Raw genomic sequence first — 24541 nt, 5'->3', positions numbered from 1 at the left:
CTTTGGACATTAAACTTCACGCTTGAGTGACTTGACCTTGGGATGGTGGGTTGCTGGACAACCACTATCACACTCGTTCCCAGGGTCCTTTGACTGGTGCTGTCAAGATGGTGGCTTTCAGGTGAGCATATGACATCGCCCAGCAGATGATTGAAATGCTAGACAATTCAGAGATTACATCTAAGAATAGACTACCTAACTCGCATATTAGTGAACCTTGATGGCAACTGTACACTGACAGATGAGATTGTTCAACTTTTGAGGGAGACCAGCCGCCATCTCTGTGAAGTGGACTCGCAATTGATTGTTTGTGCCATACAGTACCGTAGTTTCTCGGTTATAAGGTGCACGGTTTTTTCGAGGAAAATCTGTTTTTTCTTGGGAAGTTTTTGCCAAAATTGGGGTGCACCTTATAGCTGAATATGTTTGCGCAAAAAATCTAACAACAGTAATTTTACCGGAACTTACAGTTAAAACTAGACATATAAAAGACACTAAACATTGGTCATTGACTTTTTTAAGATTTGGTGGTTCTGAAAAGAACCGGGTGGCTCTGAAAAGAGCCGTTGTTATTGTTCTGAAATTTTTTGATGTCTAGTCTTCCTCCTCACTGTCTGCGTCAAACTCATTCTCCAGTTCATCATCTGCTTCCTCCTCTCCAGCTTCTTCTTTGTCCCACACAGCTTCGTCCTCGGTGCTGTCCAGAGCATTTGATATTCCACAGCACTTGAATGAGTTTGCGATCAAATCAGCGGGTATCTCTTGCCATGCCTTTTGGATCCACTACAAAACCAGTTCTTTGCTCGGCGCACGCTTCTTTCCCAACAGAGTGTAAGTAAACAGAACGTTCACCATCCAAGTCTGGTATTGGGATCACACCTTGGTCTTAAAAGGTTTCTTGATACACTTGTCCAGGGGCTGCAACACGGGCGCAAATCCACCAGGAATAAGTGCGACTTCTACGTTTCGCCTCGCCAGAAGATCTTTCACGGCGTTTTTCAAATGCCCACGCAACGAATCCCACACGAGGAGAGCTCTTTGGTCTGGGGTGTACCGAAGATTGCGTCGAATCCACTCCATTACTCCTAGAAATTTATAAGAAATAGTCTTAGAATGCTAGAAAGCTTTATTATCAAGGCCACATTGTGTTAAACAACTGCACGAGAAAAGCTAACACACTGAAATTTGCATATGCACGTATGTGCGAAACAGCACATGCTAGGTAACACGATACATCAACAATGAAATTCGAATCTCGTTTCTGAGAAACAAGAAGTTTACTCTTCTCACTCACTTGTCGAAAAGATGCTACTCAGAATAAACAGTGTTTTAGCTTACCTTCTCCATTCATCCAGCCTTTCTTGTGAATGGAGACCTACATCCTTGGTGGCACGTTGATTTTCAGCTGTCAAACTCCTTTGAATATGACCTTCGGGGGAAGTTTCTCGCCGTTCGCTTTCACCGTTAGTGCAAGTGTGAAACTCTGCTTGTCGGCACCGCATGACAACACTGGAACTGTTCTATTCCTGGTGAATTCCAAGGTTCTGGTGGCTGGCAGCTCAAACCGCATTGGCGTTTTGTCCATATCAAGGATACAACTTAAATCATACCCCCAACGCTGGTCAGATCTCAGGACGAATCAATGAAATTGCATGACCTTGTCTTCCATGTCGGCTGGGAGTTGTTGAGCAAGAGTAGTCTTCGCTCTCGTGGAGATGGAGTGGCGACGTTTCCAGTCTGTGTACCAGCCATCGGATACTTTAAATTCAGGGTCGGTGCTGAGTTCTTTTGCCTTGATTCAAAGCATCATGCCGCTAACTGACAGACCTGCAACAACAATTAAAATAAAATGTCAGTTCCTTGATCAAATACAATGAACATAAACAGATTTATGGATCATCAGTGACAAGCACATTACTCCAGATTACTGAAAATGGAAAAATAAACTCAACAATGCTTACCTTGACTTCGCTGATCGCTGAACCAGTCGGCTAATTGCTGATCCATCTCAGCATACTTCGGTCAGAAGCCTCCCATAGATGTACGCTTTGCTGTTATCCACCAGTGAAGTAAAACAAAGAAAACAAAGAAGTCAACATCATAGACCATAACCCAAACAAAAGCTACAAAACAAAGAAAAAGTTCACAGGCTTTTACACTGAGGTAAACCCTGAAATTGTATTGCTATAATACAGTCATAAGACTGTGTATACATGAAGGTCAACAAACAACAGTAACTAATGCCTGACACCTCACTACTCAGTGTGAACTGTCCAAAAAGTTAAACTGTCAACCAGAAACATGGAAACCTTACATATCAGAATTTGTAATCCAATTAAGTGTCCAGTGTCATAGACATTGTGAGGACTATGACAAACTTTTCAAATACTCACTCCAAACTGTTAGGTCATTAAAACATTGATATCACATAAATATATTATGCTTTTACCTGCTCCAACTAGGATTTAGACTTCAGGTTAACATGCTCATCAATATCTATTGTGTTTATTAAATGAGGTCCATACGTGACATCAGTGATAATGATTTAAACAGAATTACCAGAAGGCCAAAAGAGAACACCCAGGAATTGGTATAAGGATGCTGAAGAGATATCTGAGAAGTAACGCTTTAAGAATACAGTGGGAAAGAGTGTGTCAGTCACTTCTTAGGACTGACCCTACAGGCGTACATCAAAGGTGGAGAGATTCGATTCGCTGCCATAAGTACTGGGTTCTTGGACCCCCAGCTCTATGGCACACTGATGGAAATCATAAGCTTATAAGGTGAGAGAAAAGAGCTACCTGATGAATAAAATACACATCACACATCAATGTATCAATCAAATCTATGCACAGTTATTTCCTCAGCATTTGACTTTCGTGAAAACTTTGGTCAGATTCCCCACTGTATATTGCCATTAGGGCCTCACAGAATGGTTTAATCAAGAGGCCAACACTACTGAGTTGAGCCGAGACTCCGAGCAAGAGAGAACACATTTATTAACTGAAGACTAGAGGCAAATAGAATACAAACGAAGCAGGCAAAAGCGGTAACAGGTACCAAGCTAATTATGCACGAACCGTGAGACAATGAGGCAAACTAAACAACAGTGTGCATCCTAAGTGAAACAATGGAGCAAACTAAACGACTGCATGCAATATGTGTCGTGCTATGCTAGCTAATGGCGGGAACTAAACAACAATGCAAAATATGGCGTGACTTCTTTCTTCCGCTCGCCTTAGTAGATGAACAATAAACATAAAGCAAAGCTAGGCTGCAGATTGGTAGTAAACATGCAGTTACAAAGAGTTAGAGGTCAATGCATAAATTAAGTATTACAACATAGATGAGTACCAGTGGAGAGTCATTCACAGTGTTCACGGCAACAGCTAAGTAACAGTCCTTGAGGTAAGCCAGGCGGTGAGTTGGATGGCTAGACCAGCATGGACCAGATGAGGAGGCAGACTCCAAGATTGGGGCATCAATGTCGTCAGACACGCTTCCGTCTGGGGGAGGAGAAGACTCAGGCACAGGAGGATTGTCAGTCTGAGGATCTGGTGGAGTAGCGAGTTCGCAAGGGACTAAAGCAGGGGTATGATTCAGAGTGCTCTGAAGGGTAGGAACGCGAGCGGCTTCCTTGTCAACGTACCCAGAAGAGGCTCTTTGTCGATATATTTAGGGTAGGAATCAGTGCTGTAACGGCAAGAAAGGTTAGATATGACCTCTGTTAGGTCAGGAATGCCATAACATTCAGACAGTTTGACGCGATAGGAGGTTAAGAACAACTGTGAACCAGTGAACCTACATACATTGCACCACAGACCGTCTATGGAGACTACAAGATACCGATTGTGGGCATGTGTCTTGGAGCCATCAGAAGTGATGTAAACCAAATCACCGACCTGAATGGGCATGGCAGGACAAGGACAGTGGTCAGGGACTTTGGATCTCTCACTAGTGGGATGGTTACAGAGCCACAAGGAGTGCTGTTGTTGAACAACTTGGAGGTCAGAAAAAGGGATCTGTGCATTGGTAAATTGGCCACATTGAAGCCACATCTCGCAGGCAGACAATCCTCTGTTACGGATACAGGTGTTGAGATTGGCTGTTGCCAGAGCCAAGGTGAGAGGAGTGATTGTACCACCCTCTCTGCCACAGGATTCTTGTTTGGGTTTTTGACTCAACCGACTTCCACAGCAAAGCCATACTGCCAAAGGATTTCATCATTGCACAGAGAAGCGAAGCCAGGAGCGGGGTCTACCCTTATGATGGAAAGGGGGCCAGACAGAGGGCACAGCTCAAGGCACAATTGGAGGAGACTGAAGCAAATGGATTCACGACATTTGTCATCCAGCAAGCAGGAAGCAGTGAAGGACATGGAAGTCTAACAGACGACAAGTACTAGCTTACGGTTGCACTTTATGATGTCTGCAGTGAAGGAAATACCAAAGCCGTCAGATCAGGAGGATCAGAAGTTGACTGTTCAACAAGACTGGACGGAACTTTCTTCAGAGAAGAGCACAGGTGGCAACACTGCGAGCACTGATCCAGGGCTTTGTACAGATCTAAGGCAAAGAAGTAACGCTGCAAAACCAGTTTCATTTGGTGATGGGAATGGTGGTCCAGCCTCACGAGCAGGGAGCAATGAAGCCACCAATGACAGAGTGCGGGATGACTATACATTTGCGGGATGCAGCGAAAGGTTTGTCACATTTTACAACGAGCAGCCCATCACAGGTAACGCTTGACATCTTTAATGTTTCTCAGCATCTTTGACAGGCAAGTGCCCTGCTTAAGATGGGAGTCCTCAAGTCCGGGCACTCTAGCTGCGATTGGAGCCAGGCGGAACAGCTTGTGAAAGGGAGGGACTTCCTCCCCGATAACACATCATGAACAGATATGGGACGTACAGCCAGGTCTTCAGCTTTGGATACAAATGAACAGACTTGGCAGCAAGGGTTGTCGCAAGCTGGTGCATTACGGCTAGTGAAATCAGAAAGCAGGTTTATGGAACTGGTCAGATGGAGCAGTGTGACACTGTAACAGGTAACAGATGATAGGAATGAAGTAACTCAAGGACTGGAAGACAACTGGACACACAACTTGCTGTCAGTCAGTACATAAGTCTTAGACTTTGATTGAATTATACAAGGGGCGTAATGCTTGACAGTGGCCGCAATAGATAATGCCTCTATTTCACATGACAACCAGGAAGGTTGATGTTTTTTAAACTTGACACTGAAATAGCCGGTGAGGTGCAGCTTCTGGTCACGAAGTACATAAAGAGTGGCATCAAGGCCATTCATCTCAACACAGCCATCGGTTGCGATCAAGAGCTGATCATCAGGCTTGGGAAGAGTGATGGATCTGTTAGATGTGAGCGCTTCTTGACAGGAGCAGAAACACACCACAAGCCCATCAGTCCAGGAGATTGTATTCTGAGATTGAGAACCAGCCATAAGGGACTTGAGAGGAACGAGGAGTTTAGCAGCTCCATTAAGGACCCGGCCAAGCATCTTGTACAAACCAACAAAAGCACAGAGACCACAGATGTTCTTGGGTGGCTCACAAGAAGCCAGAGCAGCTAGATGGTGGGGAGATGCATGCATTGAACCTTGGGACAAAATCCAACCAAGAATGGTGGTCAAAGCCAGGCAGATTATGGTTTTTGCAGGTGAGAGGCAAAGGTTGCAGCGATCCAGAGCCGAGAGCACTTTTCACCAGTTTGTAAGGAGCTCCTGATGAGTGTTACCACCGCAATACAAGTCATCAGCAATCTTAGCAACACAACCCTCATGAATAAGATCATCCAGGACACCACACATTAGCTCCTCAAGGGTCATCTCAGAACTGGAGATTCTCATGGCACAGTGCGTGTAGACAGAAACACATTTGAAGGGTGTAACCACGCCACAATACTTCATAGAATTCTTTGCAGGGGGGATTTGGTAGAATGCCTGGGACAAATAAGAGACTATGATGTACTTCCAGCAAGCAATCTTCAGAAGGGTGGAGTCCACATCCGGCATTAGTGAGGGCTGAGGCTTGCTATAGCGGCCCATGTCAGTAAAGGCTATGACCAAGTGGAAGGCGCCATTCCTCTTCCTCACTAGGAAGAACGGATTCAAATATTCTACCAAAACCTTTAAAAGAGGGTCCACGTCTATGGACTCAACAGGAGAATAGGGAGGAGCAGGAATCTAGGCAACCAGCCAGACGGCATGGCAGCTTGGATTGAGGAGGGCTCTCTGGGGGATTCCAGAACAGTTAGACATGCATGGCATAAATGGTCGTTCTTATGGACAAGCAAGGGCTTGTCAGTATTGTTAAGAAGTCTCAGTTTACCGCCAATGCATTGGACGATGTCAGGTTGAGGCCAGATGTGAGTAGGTTTGAGGTGACTAGAAGAGACTAAATCCATACATGGGTTGATGGCAAGTGAAGAATCTTGAGGCAGCTCCACGGGAGCATCAGTTTTAAGGAACTCACCAGGCCAAACAGTGGTGTTAATGTTCAGGGCACGAAGGAGGTGGCAAGCTCTGACAGTGTAGTGCATCTGAGGACTTTGGGAACAACCATAGGATACCATTCGCATCCAGTGATGATGATCTCACATTTAGTGGGGCAGACTGTGATGTCTTTTGAAGTCATGAAGGGTGTTCCAGCCAGTGTACCAACATTGAGGTCCTTGCCAACGAGAGCTCCCAGAGTGAGAGATCTGCCGTGACAAATCAGAGGAAGGCGGGTCTCACCGACAATGGTTAACGGAGTACGACCATCAGCCTGTAAAGCGGTCTTGGAGCTTTTAGTCACCTTGGCACCAATATGCCTAGCTAGAGAAGCTCTCATCATATTAGGTTCCTTGCACTTCTCCAGCAGTTCTGCATAATCAAGATCTAAGTTGCTGGGGTCATAAAGATCTGAAATAACAGGCACGTTTCGGCTTTTTGCTACAAACTGCTCGGCATACAGATCTATTAAGCTAAGAACTGAAGCCTTTGTCTCACACTTGTTTGGCTCTTCGTAGAAGCTGTCCATTTCCGCTTCAGAAATCGGATGTGATGGAATGGCAGTACTTGTTGTAACATTGCCCTGTTGACCTTCGTGGCAACTCATCACTGTATTTAGTGAATCAATTTGAGTGTCAAGGTTTTCCTTGAGCTTTTTAGCGGAGCTAAAATCAATATTCCTCACCCTTTCGTAGGAAACTTTGCTCACATAAGTTGGCAAGAGCCACGCACACTTCACTTGCATGCATGCCATCTTCCCATTGACACGTGCCCAGCTTTACATCCTAAACAGTGAGCTGAGAGAATTGTTCCATCGGTATCAGCAATAATCCATACATTTACCAGAGGATCATTCATACGCTGCGAATGACGAACTTTAGCAACAACCACATACTTGCCGGAAATCACTTTTCCTTGTACCGAAGCCACAAACCCCGACACTACTTGATTGTATGCTTCCAGGCTTTTGTAATTTTTAAACTGATCATTCGTGTAGAAACTTGTCTGTAGAACTAGGTAGCTGAATAAATCAGACTGCTCGATGGGCCGCAAACATTCAGGACCAAACTGATCGAAAGGAATATTCGCTGGGTTGACACCAGCTACGGAAATCTTCTGAAGGTATCGGCGCTTTACGTGGCTTTCCAATGATGCAGCGTAATCAGAAAGCGCAGGAACCTTTCCACTAAGCTTTTCGATTTCATTTTCCTCACTTTTCAGGGCTGAATCCATGCTGAATTCACAGAAGAGACCAAAGAACGCAAGAACTATACAGTGCTGGCTTGCTATTATCATAAATTTCACACTCTGGAGGGGCACAAATATGGCCAACATCGATATTTGGAAAATCTTGTGACGTCACGTGAAAACCAAGAATTCTCATATAACCTCATCATTTTTAGTTAGTTCAGAGTTATTTCATGTGTTTTAACTTGTTCATGATCAGTGACACTAGTGATGACGTCATCAGGTCACGCCCATGGTCCTGTGACTAATACAGAAAAAATGCAAAGGCTCCCAGGCAAATTACTTTATCGGGATTTTTTTCATTGATTTAATATTTTAATTTAAATCCTCATTACGCTATGCATCGCTTTTGTTTCATTTCAAAAAGGTCAGATTTTGAAAGCATTTCGTAAATCTCTGAAAAAAGCATGATTTCGAAAAAGGAATGCATAGCTATGTTTCCAACATTGGCTTTAATCGAAATTCGTCGAAAAAGGCTGGATTTAATGAAAAACTGTGTTTCCTTTAGCATTTAAAGAAACCGGAATTGCACCCAATAGACATTGGAAGTTACCCTATCAGCGCATGCACAATTTACACTACCAGTGCACTTCGGTAAGATCAAACAAAGCCACACGGAGTTAGTTTTTCTCTTTCTGTTGCTCTTGTTTATCTCTCTTTCTCTTATTTTGTCTTTGCTTGTACTTTTTTTTGCTTTGTATTTTATGAAACACAAACAAAAACTTCTAAAATGTAAGCGAATTTGCAAGTTTTTGAGTTGTTATTTTCCGCGCTCAGGCTGACATAAGTAACCGCAAGTGAAATTTCACCTCCTTAGCAAAGCACGCAAGCGCGCGCATGAATCGGTTAATGGGCCCTTAACAAGGTAAATTAATAAAAGTTTCTCATCTCTGTTATTCCAGAAAAATTTACAGTGACGACAATCACTCTTGAACTCTAAACACTCGATATTTTTTTGAACATTTTTTTGATATATCAATTTGTACTGATATGTGCGGAGTGGTACCTGACCCCCGGGGGGGAGGGGGAGATTTCAAGGCACTTTAGTTTGCTGTCATTAGGTTATGCTTGCAAAGAGCTTTTATCTGATATGATGACAGCTAAGCCTGAATTCATCCACAGGTGGCCCAGAGATTCTATTGTCATTTCCTTTTTGCACTAGATGAAGTGTGGAGTGCAGAACTTGGTAAGCACTGCTTACATGACTCTATTAGGCACCAGCTGTTATTGGGCTGTTCGGACCTGGTTTTCAAAACATCAGGTATATATCGTCAATGTATCAGTGGCTAGAGCAGAAATTGCTTGTACTAAGCTCTTGATCGATTACCAAGAGGCTGTTTCGCATGCTAAAATATGACCTTTTAATGAAGAATGAGGAAAAACCAGAGTGATGATAGGTTGCAGAGGCATGACGTTTACACTGAAAAGAATCAGTGAATTTCCACAAGATAGAGCAGAAACAGCTGGTAATAAGCTCTCGATCGATTACCAAGATGCTGGTTTGCATGGCAAAATATGACCTTTTAGTGAAAAAAGAGGCAAACCCAGAATGATAATAAGTTGCAGAGGCATGACTTTCACACTGAAAAGAGTTGGTGAATTTTCACAAGAGATAATTATCGTCAATGTATCTGTGGCTAGAGCAGAAATTGCTTGTAATAAGCTCTCGATCGATTACCGAAAGGCTGTTTCACATGGTAAAATATGACCTTTCAATAAAAAAGAGGAATATTTAAGATTATGGCAAGACTTGGCTAAGTGTAGATTAACAGTAGTGTTTATGAGAAGTATTGGGCTGTTTTTGGCCTTTTCGTTGTGCTAGATAGTGCTATAAGCCATTTATTAGTCGTTATTATTGACATTGCTTCTATTCTTTTTCTTATTGTAGACATGGATGTGTTTCCAGTTTTTTGGATAATAATACCATACTTTGTTTGCTTTGGAATGTTTTAGGTATAAAAATTAATTTTTGTTTTCTGTACATTGTGGTATTTCTTTTTTGTTGCTTTTGCTGCAGTGTCACTGAAAACATTATTTTTCTGCTGTACTAGTATTTTCAATATTCTTATAACAATAAGCCATGCATATATATAGAACAGAAGAACAGCTACTCCTTAAATCGGGAATATTGGTATTAGGACCACAGAAACGACTAACCTCTTGGGGGTTGTACTTGACAGTAAGCTAAAATTTGACGATCTTGTATCGAGTATTTGCCTTACTTAAGTGAGTGCGCAAATAAATGCCCTTAATAGACTGAAAAACATTTTACCACTTAAAACCAAGGAATCGTTATATCGTTCGTTCATACTACCTAATTTTTATTACTGCCACCAAGTTTGGCACCATTGCGGGAAAAGGAACACTACAAAAATTGAAAAAGTCAACGAAAGGGCGTTGAGATATGTCTATAATGATAAACATGCATCCTATCAGCATCTCTTGGACAGGATAAGACTACCCTCCATGGAATCTCGAAGAATTCAAGACGTCATTGACAATACATAATAGCATATCAAACAAAGCACCACGGGCAATTAGGAACCTTATTAATTTACGCTCATTCAAGTACAATCTCAGGTGCCAAAAATATGTTTTATCTTTACCTAAAGTTAACACTACCATATATGGACTCAAGTCATTGAGATATTTTGGAGCCAAGAAATGGAATGAACTATCAAATGACATTAGAATTAAAGTAGGCACCAATGAAATAGTGAACACAATTAGATCGCTAAATTTCGGGGATTAGTAAATTTGTGACATTAGTTTTAATAGTATTTTGACTGCGGCGGTAATATTGTAATAATAGTTTTGAATAGTTTTAATCAGTGTTTAATTTGTGATTTTCAGCTGATGAATTGTGATATTATCGTTGTTTAGTTGTTAGGTTCTCATTAGTTATTAGGTGGAACACCTGTAAACTAGCTCTCAAGCTAGGCGTATATCCACGTTAAATAAAGCATTCATTCATTCATTCATATCCTGCATACCAGGTGTAAATGGGGAGGGAATAAGGGGTATCCTTTCCCACGCAATGCTTATGCAGTGCTTTCTCTATTGCCACTTGTATTTTCTTGGTATATAAACCAAGTGAATACAAGTGGGATATTCCAATGTATACCAAGAGAAAGCGTTATATGGCTAGTTTATATTTCACCCCCAAGTTTATTTAGAGGGCTAGGAAGTCAAATCAACCAATCAGATTGCTTCATTGCTGGCACAATATTCTTTAAGTATTGGACCGGGCAGTGTCCAGGATGATCCCACACGATTACTGTTAAAGATTTTTGTTAGTGTTAATGGCGTTTCTGAAAGAACTTGCTTTGATCACACAAGACACTCCTTTTGTTTTGTTTCCAACTCTCTTTCCCTTCTGTTTTGTTTAACATCAGGCGCGAGTATGCGACTAGTCGGCTTCCGGTCAGAATTGCGCGTTTGAAGTTTGCAATGTCTCCCCAGTTTGTGATCGTGGCATTTTTCTGAACATTTTCAGTTGCGTAATAAATCCCCTCTTAACCAAGCTTGCAATTCTTGTTGACTAATTACTTGTAAGTAATTTATGGACGTCTGCCCCATTACCCCCCGGGCATTGTGGATAAAAGTCAAAGTAAATTTATGGCCACACATTGTTTAAAGAGTTGCGGTTTGTTTGACAGTATCACATCTGACGTCTTCAGATGTTGAGTCTTGTCAGTGTGCTTGTATACGACATATCCAGTCAAAAAGAGCCCTTACCCGTTTTTCTCCGAGATCCGATCAGTTTTGTAATAAATTTCAAACATTTTCAGTTTCTGGTTATTTTTGGGAAAAAACTTAACAATACAACAATCTACATTTTTTTTGTTCCTGTTTATTTTGTGAACTCCGATAAACTCCTCATCCGAGCTATCTCACTACATTCAATACACTTTTTCAGCTAGAACTGTGACATCATATCTCAAGGACGCAAATCTGACCTCACTTTCTCGAAGGTGTAGGCTCCGACGACTTATCAGGTCACGAATTTCGTTGTCTTGCTTGCTAGATCGATTGTTCAACGATCGTAGGTTGTCAAGCCTCTTCTTACATTTGTCACACTCTTGACAAGTATCAACCCTAAACTTTCTAAACCTTACAACGTCTTTCAGTTCCCTGTTAAATATATTTCGAAAAGTTGAAAAACTAATTACAGGTCCACTATTTTTGTTTTTTAAGCTGGTTGTCGTTAAATTAGGGTGTTCATGGACGAATTCAGACCACATTTGGCGCATCGAAATGTTAGAATCAAAATATTTCTTGCACCGACTTCTTGCTCTCCGTTAGTGTGATTCTGTAGCCTCGTAAGATAATATGAAGTCCATGACAGCATCTCTCGCTTCGGGTAGAAGTTTCTGAGGAGTCTTCTGTCCCCTTTTGTCTGGCTCTATGAACAACCCATCTCGGTCAATCTTTTTAAGCAAAACTTCAATTTTGCTTTTAGAAACGCCGTATACTTTCCGGAACGCAGTCTTGCAAACTTTTCCGAGTGATGGTACATGATAGGAAATTTTCCGTACACCACTGAATGTCAGTTTCAATTCCATGAGCTTTGACAAAAGGTAGTTCTGTTCATTATAACATTTCTGGTATAGCAAGTTTCTTTGCTGTCGTGCAATGCTTTTAATATTGTATAAGCCTTCTTTTAGGAGACAACCACTGTCGCAGCATGTGAATTCTAACTGGTACAAGTCTTTAAAAGCTCCATTTTTATGTCTTGTCCACGCTTTTTTCTTTGGCAGGTAGACTCTTTAACTTGTTAGAGTTCAATTTTCTTCTCCCTCTTTCCACTGAACTTGCAATGGGATGACCTTCCTTAAAATGTTGCCATGGTTTTGCCGCATCAAATTTGTAGACTAGTAGGTGGAAATCAATATCATCTGTACCTCTGCGCTCTGCATTTACTTGATGAGTACGACGCAACATGTTAAAAATCAATCTATAGGCACTCTAAGGTCTGTCTAAGCACACAAGTCAGGTATATGATTGAGCTGATCTCTACCTGACCGAATGGACTTTACGTCGACAAAAGCTACTGAAGTCGCGTTTACGCCCGAAGTTATTACACACACACTGTTGCGCGCGCTCTTACAGTTATACATTTTGTATAGCGTAGCTAGGGCTTTCCACAAGTTGCTCAAGATTTCCCAAAAAGCTTCCCGCAATTTCTATAAATGTTTCTCAAAGTTGCTCCAAAGAAATCAAAAAAGAAAATTTTGTTGCTCACTTCCTTTATTTGGTCTGATGCAAAAGTACATGAAAGTAAGATTTCAAAGCATTTTTCTGCAATTTTGTGGCATAACCAGCGTTGCTAAATAGCTTTGCCCTTTGTCCTCTAAGCATACAAGTTGGGTATATGGTTGAGCTAATCTCTATATCCGACCGAGCGGACTTACCGTCGACAAAAGCTACTAAAGTTTATGCTCGAAGTTATTACGTGCGCAACATCGCGTGCGGGCTCTTTCAGTTATGCGTTTTGCGTAGCACGCGAATTGTCGTGTGTAAGGCCAACCGAACAAATCAACAAGATAAATAATAAATCCTGCCTGAAATATGTTACCGAGGGTGTTAACTCTCCAAATGGATTACCATAAGTGCTTATGGACACCAAAAGTTTCTTCTCAGGATGGCTTTTACGCAAGGAAGCTACGGACTAACCTTTTCCGGATCTATTGTGCCATTCATTGTTTCTTCTATGATGAATCTATTGGAGGAAGCGGTCCAAACGAGGTAATATCTCTGCTGAACTATCTTCTGAAAAGCCTTCAGGAAAAATACGGTAAATTCCATGACCTTATACTGTGGGCAGATAACTCACCGGCTCAGTTTAAAGAATCCTACTTATTTTTTTACCCAGATCATATTGTTAGAAAAGGATAGTTTCGAAGAGTGGACCTTAAATTCCTGCTGGAGGGACAGTCATTTTCAATTTGTGACAGGTGGTTTGGCTGTATTCAGCAATTCTTTAACACCAAAGAAAAAATTGAAACTCCACAGGAGTGGGAAACGACACTACGAAACAGCTGCTTAAATAACGTTAAAAGTTACTGGGTGAATTTGGATTGGATTATGAACTATAAAAGCTTTCTAAGAATGAAGTACGTTGCTAGAAGCGAGGACATTGAACGCGAGAAATTCGAAGTAAGGAAGATCACGTTTATCAATTTTGGTTCTGGAGAAATAACCGATCAGGAGGAGAACTTACAACTAAGCTGGCACCTGGAAACCCCATTTATAAGGTTTACAATGGATACGAAAGAAAAGCCGAGAATTGTCTCGTTTCTGAAGAAAAAGCAAGGCGTGGAATTGAATGTGGCTGAACATTTGGTTCCAGTGAGACCAGAAAAGAAACCCATTCGCGATGATGTTAAGCAAGACTGTATAAAGCTAGCTCAGAAATATTTATCTGAAACTGCAAAACGTTTCTACGCCTCATTACCAGCAGGCTCTGATCAAGACATTGATGACGATGACGACTGAAACATTTACCCCAGAAGAATGTTGTTAGTGTTAGTATAGGTAATCGTATGAATGCGAGTGCATTCATACGATTTACACTACTCCTTATATTTGAAAATTCTCTCAAAATTGCACAAGCCTTTAGGCGAGTGCGATTTGAAAGAATTTTCCAATATCAGGAGTAGTGTAAGTCCTTAATTGCTCAAGCTCTCATACAATTACTTATTTATTATATGACTGAGAAAACTGCGAACTCCCGCGCATTGTTTTGTACTGCAGTGCAAATTAAGAATTAATGACAAATTAGCCTGCTCTTAGCCAATCACAATGAAGTAATTTTCTTGGTCATATAATGTCCGTAGGGTGCTAACTTAGAAATTCAGATCCAAAGAAAAGTAGTATCATTCCAAATTGTGAGTTTTAAATTAAACTTTTAACACACTACCAGCAAAACCAAACACAATTGGATTGCACATCACAAATGTGAAGTCCTCTGGCTTCAGTTAAAGTGACAAAAGCTTTCACGGTAATGGCGGGTAAAAAATTGCGTTTTTGGTTATTGGTTATTGAAGATTTTCTTTTTTTGTGAAAATACATTCTTTATTGATACACATAAACCTATATACAGTACAATGCAATAAACTACAATTTTAACAGTTGCAAAATTAATACATTTATAAGCTATAGTAAATAAAAATAAAGAGAGATTTAATAATAATCATAATGACTTAACCAGAGTAGACCAAATCTGGAGCATCATTGCATGTAAATTTTAATCTAAATCTTCTAGCCTGTACCTAGAGGAGATTTTGCTGACAAAATCTGTGATGTGAAGAGAATTATTGTGTAACTTATTAGTATAGATAAAGTAGCGAGCAAAAAGCATGGTGTAATTAAATTTTTTCAGTAGTTCTTTATTGGCAGGATTGGAAAAAATCCCAAATAAATATTCTTGATTTGACGGTTTGAACGAAGAGTTATTACAGTTGTTGAACCATTGCACCACTTTCGACAAGAAATCTTTAGTAAAAAGACAGTCTGAAAAGGTATGATCTATCGAATCTTGTTCTCCACAATATGGGCAATCACTGTCGTTTTTGATGCCAAATCTACAGAGCTCTTTTTTAGTTACAACGATTCGGTGGAGAAATTTGAAGTGAAATTCCCTCAGCCTATTTTCTCTGGAAACCTGTTTAATCGATATAAAAAATTTTTCCCATTGTTTTGCACATATCGGCATAGATTTACTCCATTTAGTTGGTCCAGTATGTGGACTATTATTGACTTGTTTGTTCAATAACCAGTAGAAATCCTTTACCTTCGCAGTTTCAAAGTTTACCTTCGTTGAACTATCAAGATTGAAAATTGAGTGGTTTTGTAGAAAGATGCTCTTGGAGAGCGGTTCCAAGTTATTGTTCTTTGTCTTGGCCAGTAAGCTGTCCGGAATAGCACTTCTAACTTGATAGTAATTCAAGAAGTTAGTTTTACATTTATATTTCGCTTTAAAGGCTTGGTATGAAAGTAGCTGACCTTGTTCATCTAACAGGTCACTTATCAAAATAATTCCTTTTGAAAACCACTCTTGGATAAAAAACGGCTTGCCGTCTATTAGTATTTCCCAGTTATTAAATAAAACTGTTTGGCCCAGATTATAATTATACAGAGTTTTAAGATCATCAAAGGAGACCATGTCCTTATAAAAGGTAGGTAATTTCGAATTAAGGAAAGTCACATCATAATTACAGCGCAGTAGAAAGTTTAAGCCACCTAGCCTTCTCAGGAAAAAATCGGGTACTGAATTCCAATTGAAGTTTGCATGTTTCAGCAGACGAGGTATCCATGCCAAACGCATGGCCTTTAACATTAGACCTACATCAGTCATACAAATACCACCTTTATCGTAATCTTGGTAAAGGCCTTCTCTTTTAATTTTGTCCTTTTTCTTGTTCCAAAGGAAACTAAAGAGTTTCCTTTTAACATTTGTGATAGTATCTTTTGGCACATTGGTGTTAGAGGCTGAATACAGAATTTGTGATAATCCTAAAGATTTAATAATCAAAACTTTCCCAAATAAGGTGAGACTCCTTGAGCTCCACATATCGAGGTGGGTTTGGAGTTTTTGAATTTTTAAGTTGAAATTGTAGTGATCATTGTTTTTGTCGTCGTAAGAGAAGTATATTCCCAGAATTTTAACAGGATCGCGTGGCCATGACAGTTGCAACGGTGTCGTTCTGTTATTGCTCCATTTACCCAACCAAAGTGCCTTGGTCTTTTTGACATTGAGTTTTAAACCAGAAACAGGCGCAAAGTCATTAACTAAACAGAGGGCATTGTCAACAGAGGTAATATCTTTGCAAAAGAGGTTAGTATCATCTGCAAATTGGGTCACTTTAACTTCATTGCCATAAATGTTTATTCCTTTAACCAGCTTATTCTCACGGATTTTATTGGATAGTATTTCTGCACCCAAAATGAAAAGATATGGTGACAGGGGGCAGCCTTGTCTGACACCCCTTGTTGGCTTAAACCAATTTGTCGCAAACCCGTTGTTAAGAACTGCACTTTCAACATCAGTGTAAAAGATGCTAGTCCACTGCTTTACGCTTTCTCCGAAATTAAAAAGATTTAACACACTTTTTATGAATGGCCATTCCAAAGTGTCAAATGCTTTTCTGAAGTCAAGAGAAACCAAGACACCCATTAAATGCTCATTCTTAGTGTATTCGAGAACATCGCTGATGAGTCTTAAATTCTCACCTACATATCGCTCTTTCATGAAGCCTGTCTGATCTGGGTGTACAAGTTTTGGAAGAATTGTCTCAATCAGTCTAGCTATGGCTTTCGATGCAATTTTATAATCTGTATTTAACAGTGTTATTGGTCTCCAATTCTGAAGGTCTAACAGATCCGAATCAACCTTGGGAATAAGAGTAATTACTCCACGCCGTTGTGAGATAGACAATTTCCCAACTTCATAAGCCGTATTTAGGCTTTCCAATAGATAACTCCCTACTGAATCGAAAAAGTATTTATAAAATTCTACAGTGAAGCCATCCTCACCTGGCAATTTGTTTTCCTGAAATGATTCTAGTACTCTTTTGCATTCATCGAGTGTCAGGGGGCCTTCTATTTCTTCTCTGTCTTCATCCGAGAGTTTTGGAAAGATTAGATTTCTGATAAAGAGGTCAAATTGTTCTTGTGACATGGATATTTCAGAGGAGTACAGGTCCTCATAAAATTCCCAGATGGCTTTCAAGATTTCCTTTTCTTCTCTTATCTCTACTCCGTCCTGTTTTCTGAGTTCGTTGATGGTCTTTCTGCTGAAGATGGTCTTTCTTATTGAAGATGATTTCCAATTGAATTCCATTTTTTTTAGAAGGATTTATCATTTATCTATAATGTCGACACCTTCAGTACTGTTTCTTCCTTTCGCTGGGTTAAATTTGAGCAGTTTTCGCGATTGCCTACAATTCTGAGTACCTGTTTGCCAATACAGATTGCCATTTGTTGAAATTTTCAAAAATATCTAGTTAGCTATAAACACTGACGACTTTTTTTTATAACAAATGGATAATTTTTCAGACTCGCGAAATTTACCTACTCGATTCCGCTTTCGAGTAAATAGGACCTGGTGAAATAAGTAACAATGATAGGTATTTAGCCTCTGTGTCAATCTCGTTCCCAGAGTCTTGGTCATCCCCTTGACCAGCGATTGGAAAATGAGAGCTCTGGGAGCAACCATTTCAGGCCTGTGCCATAGATGCAGACTGCGCAGTAAAAAGGGATGGGCAGAATTTGGTTATTTCAAAATGGTTGCTTCCAGAGCTCTCATTTTCCAACTGCTGGTCGAGGGGAACGAAGACCTTGGGAACGAGATTGCCTCTGTGTCAAAAGTTTTGAGACAAGAGAAACATAACTCTTGCTCACGAATAACTCATTTTGGGTTAGTGGTTTTAGCTGGCCCACTGTAGGCCATGATCAGTCAGAAAAAAATCAGTCAAGCCAAATGCAAGGTTTATTATCACGTGTATTTTAAAAAAAATATCTACTAATTAGTTTAACTCTTTTCCTGACAATGCTCTGTTCACCATTATCTATATGAAACAGTATAGAAAACAGTATACAACTATGTAACAGTAACTTCGTTTTTGCTATTAGAAGGTGGCTAAGTATTTAAATAATTCGTAAGAAATTGAAAGGGATGCAGTTCAGGATGAGAGGCATTACATCAGAATCTGGAAAATGCATTTGTACACTTGCTAATTAGTGAGATGCAATGAAACGTTTCCATATAAATGTGTATAAAGTTACACTTTGTTTGAAGGGGGTAAGGACAATTTTTACTCACGAAAATTAAGGCATGAACCAGGCCTATAAATTACGGTCTAGATAAGGGTCACAAATTAGTCCAATACTCTGGTTCAAGTCATACCCTAAGATTCTTTAGTAGAATTCTACTACTATACTAATGAAAATGCTGTAATCTGATCGGCTGAGCCACTACACACTATCATGCATTAGTGTGCAGTAGCTTGGTGTGGTCGACAACATTGCAACGTTTCCTCGATTCTACGAAGTTTTCAAAGAGCATTCAGAAACAAATGGATAAACAAAATTCCTGAGAAGACTAAATGGAGGGCATTTACGTGCAGTTTCTTGAATTAAAAAAGGTCGAAATGTTTGGAAGAAACTGATAAGCGCATGTACACAACTGCAAATGTCAAACTGACAATTAATTCAGTCCGCACGAAATCCCTAAAGTGTGAAGTTTAACACTAAGACCAGAAATAATTAGAACCGTTACTTGAAAGAAATTTCAGTTAAAATTTTACTAACATAATTAGATTACTCGCCCTCGATTTCTATTTAACAATTAGATTACGAGCTCGAGATTTCAAAAAATCTCTTATCGAAATCCTCCTCGCAGACACTTCGAAAGAAGTGGCCGTCAATTTGTTAACAAGGGCACACTACTACGCCACTCATTATCTATCGATCACAAAGTAGCTAGTAGGTAGGTAGGTAAGACTATTTTACGAGGGTAACATTTGACAGTATTAAAACTGATAACCTAATGGCCCTCAAAAATTACAATTTTAGAAAAAGAAAGAAATGGTACAATCGTAACAATATTAAAAATAATTAAAATAAAATAATTAAGCCTACATACATCGTAAAATATTTATAAAATGTGATTTACAAATTTTAAAAAAATTTACAGGAATAGTTTGCTAAGAATTTGGTTATCTAAAATTATTTTAAAAAGGGAGCGCTTAAAATTTTTTACACTGGTACTCTGTTTGATGTCCACACTTAATTTGTTCCATTCTTTCATGGCTCGCACAGCAAACGCTCGACCCCCTTCAGTAATTCTCTTAAATCGCGGGCACATTAAGTTTATATGACAAAAACGGGTTGATCTATTATGAGTGTCAGAGTTTCTGATAAGTAAATCATTTATATATTCTGGGGTATTGCCATTCAGTCTTTTGTAGGTTAGAGCGCATCGATTTATATATGATTCAGCATAAAAGGGAACCCACTTTAAGGTGTTAAATAAGCCGACAGAAGGTGCTGTTCTTTCGGCATCAAGGATAATTCTAGCCGCACGTTTTTGAAGACGCAGGACTTTCATAAGATTTTCTTTACTGCAAGAAGTCCAAATCGTGCTACCGTAAAGCATTTCAGGTTTAATGATCGTAGAGTAGTATATGTCTCGTTGATTGCGTTTCAAATAAGGACTTATGTGACGAAGGAGTCCAATACGTTTCGCCAACTTTTTGCATAACTCCTCAATCTGGCGATTAAATGAAAGATCCTGATCTAATCTTACCCCAAGAAGTTTGAAATCAGTAACATGTTCAATGTTACTTCCATTCAAGTTAATATCTACTGAGGTAGAGGCGACAAGGTTCCGCAAACGTTTGCCTGTTACCAGCATGGACTTCGTTTTCTGAGAGTTAATAAACATTTTGTTTCGTGCCGACCACTCATCTAAACGTTTGAGATCTTGATTGTGAGCCTGTGTCAGATGAGGAACATTTTCCCAGCTAGAGCATTTTGATAGAGTTGTATCATCAGCATAAACATCCAGTGTTGAATCACGTATACTTAAAGGCATGTCATTTACAAACAATAAGAAGAGAATGGGTCCTAAGATTGATCCTTGAGGCACTCCTTGTAACAACTGTTTACTGGTGGAACAGCAGCCATTTATACGCACATATTGTTTTCTTCCAGTGAGATATGACCCAAACCACTTTAATGATAAATCGTTGGCCCCATAAATAGATAGCTTCTTAAGTAAAAGCTTGTGATTTATTACATCGAAAGCCTTTCTAAAATCGACAAAAGCTAAGCCAGTAACCATATCATTATCCATATTAAAGAGCAGTTCGTCAGTTAATTTAATCAGTGCCGTTTCCGTGGAATGATTTGGTCGAAAAGCTGACTGGAGGTTGTATAGCAAATCACAGCTGTGTAGGTGTTTGCAGAGAGATGTTGCAACGTGTCGTTCAAGTATCTTCGAAAGAACAGGTAATACAGAAATTGGTCAATAGTTGCTTGTGTCTTCACGAGAGCCATTTTTAAACAAGGGAGTGACTTGAGCGGTTTTCCATGTCGATGGAAAACATCCAGTAGAGATGGAAAGATTCATAAGGCGACAAAGGGGGTGGACCAGAACAGAAGCCGCTAACTTAAGAACCTTCGCACTAAGGCCGTCACATCCAATCGCCTTACTTGAAGGGATCTTGGTAATGAGATCAAGCATCTGCGCCTCAGTAATAGGTGGTATTTCAAAGGATTGGTTTCCTGACTTTGACTTTACAAATTCATAGAGAGCCACATCATGAAAATCTAAATCTGCAACGTGCTGACTATCAGGGGTAATCTGCGAAGCAATGTTGATAAAAGCGTCATTCATATTTTCAGCAATTTCTTGTTTATCTGTTATGGCGCCATGCTCCGTAATTAATTGTCTGATAGAGATCGGGTCTTTCTTAACACCGCTTAAAGCCTTTAGCGCCCTCCAGATTCCTTTGGGGTTCCCTTTGTTCTTATCTATTGTTTCCTGGAAGAAACATCGTTTTGCATATTTTATCAAATTTGATGTTTTGCATTTTGCATGAGTGTACAAAGACCAGTCGAACGAAAGGTTTGTATGACGGGCTGTTTTCAGCAGATTATCTCTTTCACGTATCAATTCCATAATTTCATCATTCATCCAAGGGGGCTGGTTTTACCTCTTTACTCGCCTGTTTTTCCAGGGCAAATGCTGATCGAGAACCTCATTGAGCATACTCTCAAGAGCATTCAAAATATTGTCAATGTCTTCAAATATGAATGCAGTGTCCCAAGGGATACGTTCTAGTGATTGTAGAAGCTCATCTAAATTCAAGTTCTTTGTTTCCCGATAGGAAATTGTGGTATGTTGTGAGAAGCGTAGCCAATCAGAGAACGGCATTCGTGATAGAATGCTAGTAGATTTATACTAAGAGGCGATATTTGATTCGGCCTACGGCCTCATTAACTATCAACTCGTAGAAATCTCGAGCTCATAATGTAATTGTTAATTAGAGTTCAAGCACATTAAGGTCTGGATCATAGCAAATAGTTGATTCATGAAAATGTCAGTGGAACAAAATTTAGCAGTTCTGTCTACTTAATGTCGTCAACATTTTCAAGTGTACCCAACATTTGAGGAATTGGTGGTGGTTGACAAAGAAGCAGGTCAACCATTTCGGTCCTGTAACGTTTGGAATAAGCGTATGCCTCGTTTTGAGATGGTCGAAGGTCACTAATTTCCCCCAAAAACCTACACCACTCTTTAATACGAAATCAAGTACACTCCATTCTAAATGTAGCAAAGGTAGATAATTAAAAAAAAACCTGCGTTATTGACCAAGAAGAGTGGAAGTCTATGCCAATTCGATTTCACCGACATGTAAGAAAGGACTCCAATTTAGTTTCTAGCAGAAGAAAATATACATTTCAGCTTAGTAAAACAATTCAGGATAACCATAACTCGCGTGACTACTCAGGTTCTGCTGTTTCCCGTTAAATTCTTGATCCAGGCCTTAAAGGGCTTGAGAGGGAATAGTTTGACTGTCTGCATGACATTCCTAATCCATATCGTTGTAGTTCCATAGGAACTCTACAGTTTCGGGAATATGCAAGGCAACCAAAAACGCTCTCGGTCTTCCTGAATTTTTTAACGCTACGAAGGGTCTGAAATTTGCATGGTTTTGAGAGTGGTTGATCAGTGCCCCCCAAGTTGGCCCGGTTTCTTCGTTGCCTTGGTAGGGATCGATCCTAAAAACAAAAAATAAAACAAATAATGCACATTATTAAATCGTGTATACTTGTATCTCAGCCGTGCTATAGGTTTAATTAGTCTTGACTCATATAGACAAATTGATCAAACTCGTTTCATTTTTCAAGTTACCATTAATTATACTAAGGGTTGCAATGGTTGTTGAGATAGCTCTGTTAATGAAACGCCTTTTGAAGATCTTACGTCAAACAAGGTACTTACACAATTTGGCGGCCTCCGCTTTCAATGACCATCAGGATGCAAATTTTGCCCTCCCTGGCATATTTCTCCTCACGCATGGCCGCTTCTACCAAGGAAACATGTTCCCCTTGATATTCTACCACTATTTCACCCCTCTCGATGTTGCGGTTTGCAAATGCACAGCGACCTGCCCCTCTGGGGTCACTGGGAACATCATGGATCTGTAAAATGAAAGAATGGATAAATATTCGGAAGATTACAAAACACGTTAGTAAAAACATTAAAAAAACCTTGTTTGACTCAGGAAACTTCGTATACAGCCTTAGCTTCGTTTAGAAATCTTCGGAATAGCTTTTATGACTTTCTATATCCTTTGGATGTTTCTCGGTAACCTTGGGAAATATTCTAAATTTTCGGTTGAGTTCAGGCAAACTTGGCCAATCTTTGTTGAAATAAATAGGATGGCCTCCCGTGATATTCGGAAGCCTTCCAGTGGTTGTTATTCATCTTCGGAATACTTCGGATTATGTTGGAAAAGTGATCTCATATCATTCGCAAGTAAATTATACATGGTATTGACTCCTTGGTTTGTATGGTACATGTAATAAATAGCTATCGCTGTTAAAAAAAACCTTGAAAAATACTTTAGTGTGGTTGGTAAAATAAAACTCACCTCTATCGGGGGTAATGGTGGAGGATTTGCGGCTATGTAATTTTGAACCCGTTGTTGGGTGTCACGCCCACCAAATTCATATCCTGGGCGACTTCGACGAGCACAGCGGAGTTTAAGTCCTCGGTATCTGCGAACGTGGTTGCTTATGTCTGTCCTCACTTGCCATCCCTTAAGATGATTATGAGTTGAAATGGCGTGTTTCAGTTGCTGTAAAAAAAACACGTTAAATGTGCAAATAGTGTCCCCAATTAGTTTCTTTCTATAGCGAAATACTCTGATCTTTGACGTGATTCATTCATTCATTCGTTCAAAAAAATATCTATTTCATTCTCATCACTCTTGTTTGAAACATAGAATCACAGACCTATCAACGAAGCAAATTTTAAAGCAATGATCACTGCAAAATACTTACTCCGTTAAAACTGTTTCTCTTCATTAAAAACTTTGTTTGGCCGCTAACACTGTCGTTGTCCGTCCACACTCTAACCACGCTTTTGTAGGCCTCGAAAATCTCGGCCGTGGACACAAAGTTACCCGGGTTTTGCTCCACACTAGAAGACAAAAATTTAACTAGAAGTGGACATTTAGCTCCTCTTTTGTGCTTAAGCATTACCCTGCAGACGTTTACAAAGGACATCTCTGCTCCTTGATGGCAAGATAGGCTACATACAAGTGCCAATGAATATTTTCCCACAGAAACTTCACATGGGCCTTAAATTTATTCAAAAGCATGGGAATTTGTGGTTAACACGCAGTTCGTGTTCCATTTGGTCGGGGTGTAGTAACTCCATGAGAAACTCTTTTTCGTTGCTATGCAGTCTCTCTGGGAACGCATTCATTTTTGATACAGACCAGTTTGTTGTTTTTTGGGTCCGTTTCCGAGTGCCGAGTGCCTTTGTTTAACCAGCTGATTCAACTCCTGCTCGCTTAAATTCGAGGCCCGGCAAAAAACTTAAGCTCGAAATTTGGTAGCTCACAGGAATAATATTCCTCGTCTCTGGAAGAATTATTAGATTTTTCCATATTTTAGGAGAAGAAAAATAGGAATTATGTTTTACGAAGTGTCAACATTGATGGAAAAAACTTGCCAAGAAGTACCCACTAGGGCAAATGGATCGA

The 24541-nt window shown here is 40.0% G+C and overlaps 3 protein-coding genes and 3 pseudogenes across 3 annotated transcripts; 1 reads left to right on the top strand and 5 right to left on the bottom strand.

Annotated features, from left to right (window-relative positions):
• Window positions 1-500: 500 nt before the first annotated feature.
• On the bottom strand, window positions 501-2149 carry LOC149099687 (uncharacterized). Its single transcript, XM_089277809.1, has 2 exons — window positions 1339-2149; window positions 501-1085 (listed from the first exon to the last, which is right to left on the bottom strand). The coding sequence occupies exons 1-2, from the start codon at window positions 1500-1502 to the stop codon at window positions 887-889; spliced, it is 363 nt and encodes a 120-aa protein (XP_089133935.1). The 5' UTR covers window positions 1503-2149; the 3' UTR covers window positions 501-886.
• A 4364-nt stretch (window positions 2150-6513) lies between these two features.
• Window positions 6514-7875, bottom strand: LOC149099686 (uncharacterized; annotated as a pseudogene).
• Window positions 7876-11609: 3734 nt separating this feature from the next.
• Window positions 11610-13019, bottom strand: LOC149099685 (uncharacterized; annotated as a pseudogene).
• Window positions 13020-13328: 309 nt separating this feature from the next.
• On the top strand, window positions 13329-14255 carry LOC110046489 (uncharacterized; annotated as a pseudogene).
• A 6532-nt stretch (window positions 14256-20787) lies between these two features.
• LOC149099684 (uncharacterized) lies at window positions 20788-21459 on the bottom strand. Its single transcript, XM_089276891.1, has one exon. The coding sequence runs from the start codon at window positions 21457-21459 to the stop codon at window positions 20788-20790; it is 672 nt and encodes a 223-aa protein (XP_089133017.1).
• A 1169-nt stretch (window positions 21460-22628) lies between these two features.
• LOC149099683 (uncharacterized) lies at window positions 22629-24059 on the bottom strand. The gene is made up of 3 exons (XM_089276890.1): window positions 23835-24059; window positions 23423-23701; window positions 22629-22970 (listed from the first exon to the last, which is right to left on the bottom strand). The coding sequence occupies exons 1-3, from the start codon at window positions 24057-24059 to the stop codon at window positions 22767-22769; spliced, it is 708 nt and encodes a 235-aa protein (XP_089133016.1). The 3' UTR covers window positions 22629-22766.
• Window positions 24060-24541: the final 482 nt, after the last annotated feature.

This window comes from Orbicella faveolata, unplaced genomic scaffold (assembly GCF_042242905.1).
Source record: "Orbicella faveolata isolate gen_17 unplaced genomic scaffold, um_ofav_v1 contig_46, whole genome shotgun sequence".
Classification (NCBI taxonomy): Eukaryota; Metazoa; Cnidaria; class Anthozoa; order Scleractinia; family Merulinidae; genus Orbicella; species Orbicella faveolata.
This window is presented reverse-complemented; position numbering and strand designations above follow the sequence as displayed.

Coding starts and splice junctions, on each gene's coding strand:
- LOC149099687 (XM_089277809.1), bottom strand. CDS start 1,502: ATGCGGTGCCGACAAGCAGAGTTTCACACTTGCACTAACGGTGAAAGC. Junction 1,086..1,338: donor AGGCTGGATGAATGGAGAAG/GTAAGCTAAAAC, acceptor ATAAATTTCTAG/GAGTAATGGAGTGGATTCGA.
- LOC149099684 (XM_089276891.1), bottom strand. CDS start 21,459: ATGAATGATGAAATTATGGAATTGATACGTGAAAGAGATAATCTGCTG.
- LOC149099683 (XM_089276890.1), bottom strand. CDS start 24,059: ATGTCCTTTGTAAACGTCTGCAGGGTAATGCTTAAGCACAAAAGAGGA. Junction 23,702..23,834: donor AGAGAAACAGTTTTAACGGA/GTAAGTATTTTG, acceptor ATCACGTCAAAG/ATCAGAGTATTTCGCTATAG. Junction 22,971..23,422: donor CACCATTACCCCCGATAGAG/GTGAGTTTTATT, acceptor TTCATTTTACAG/ATCCATGATGTTCCCAGTGA.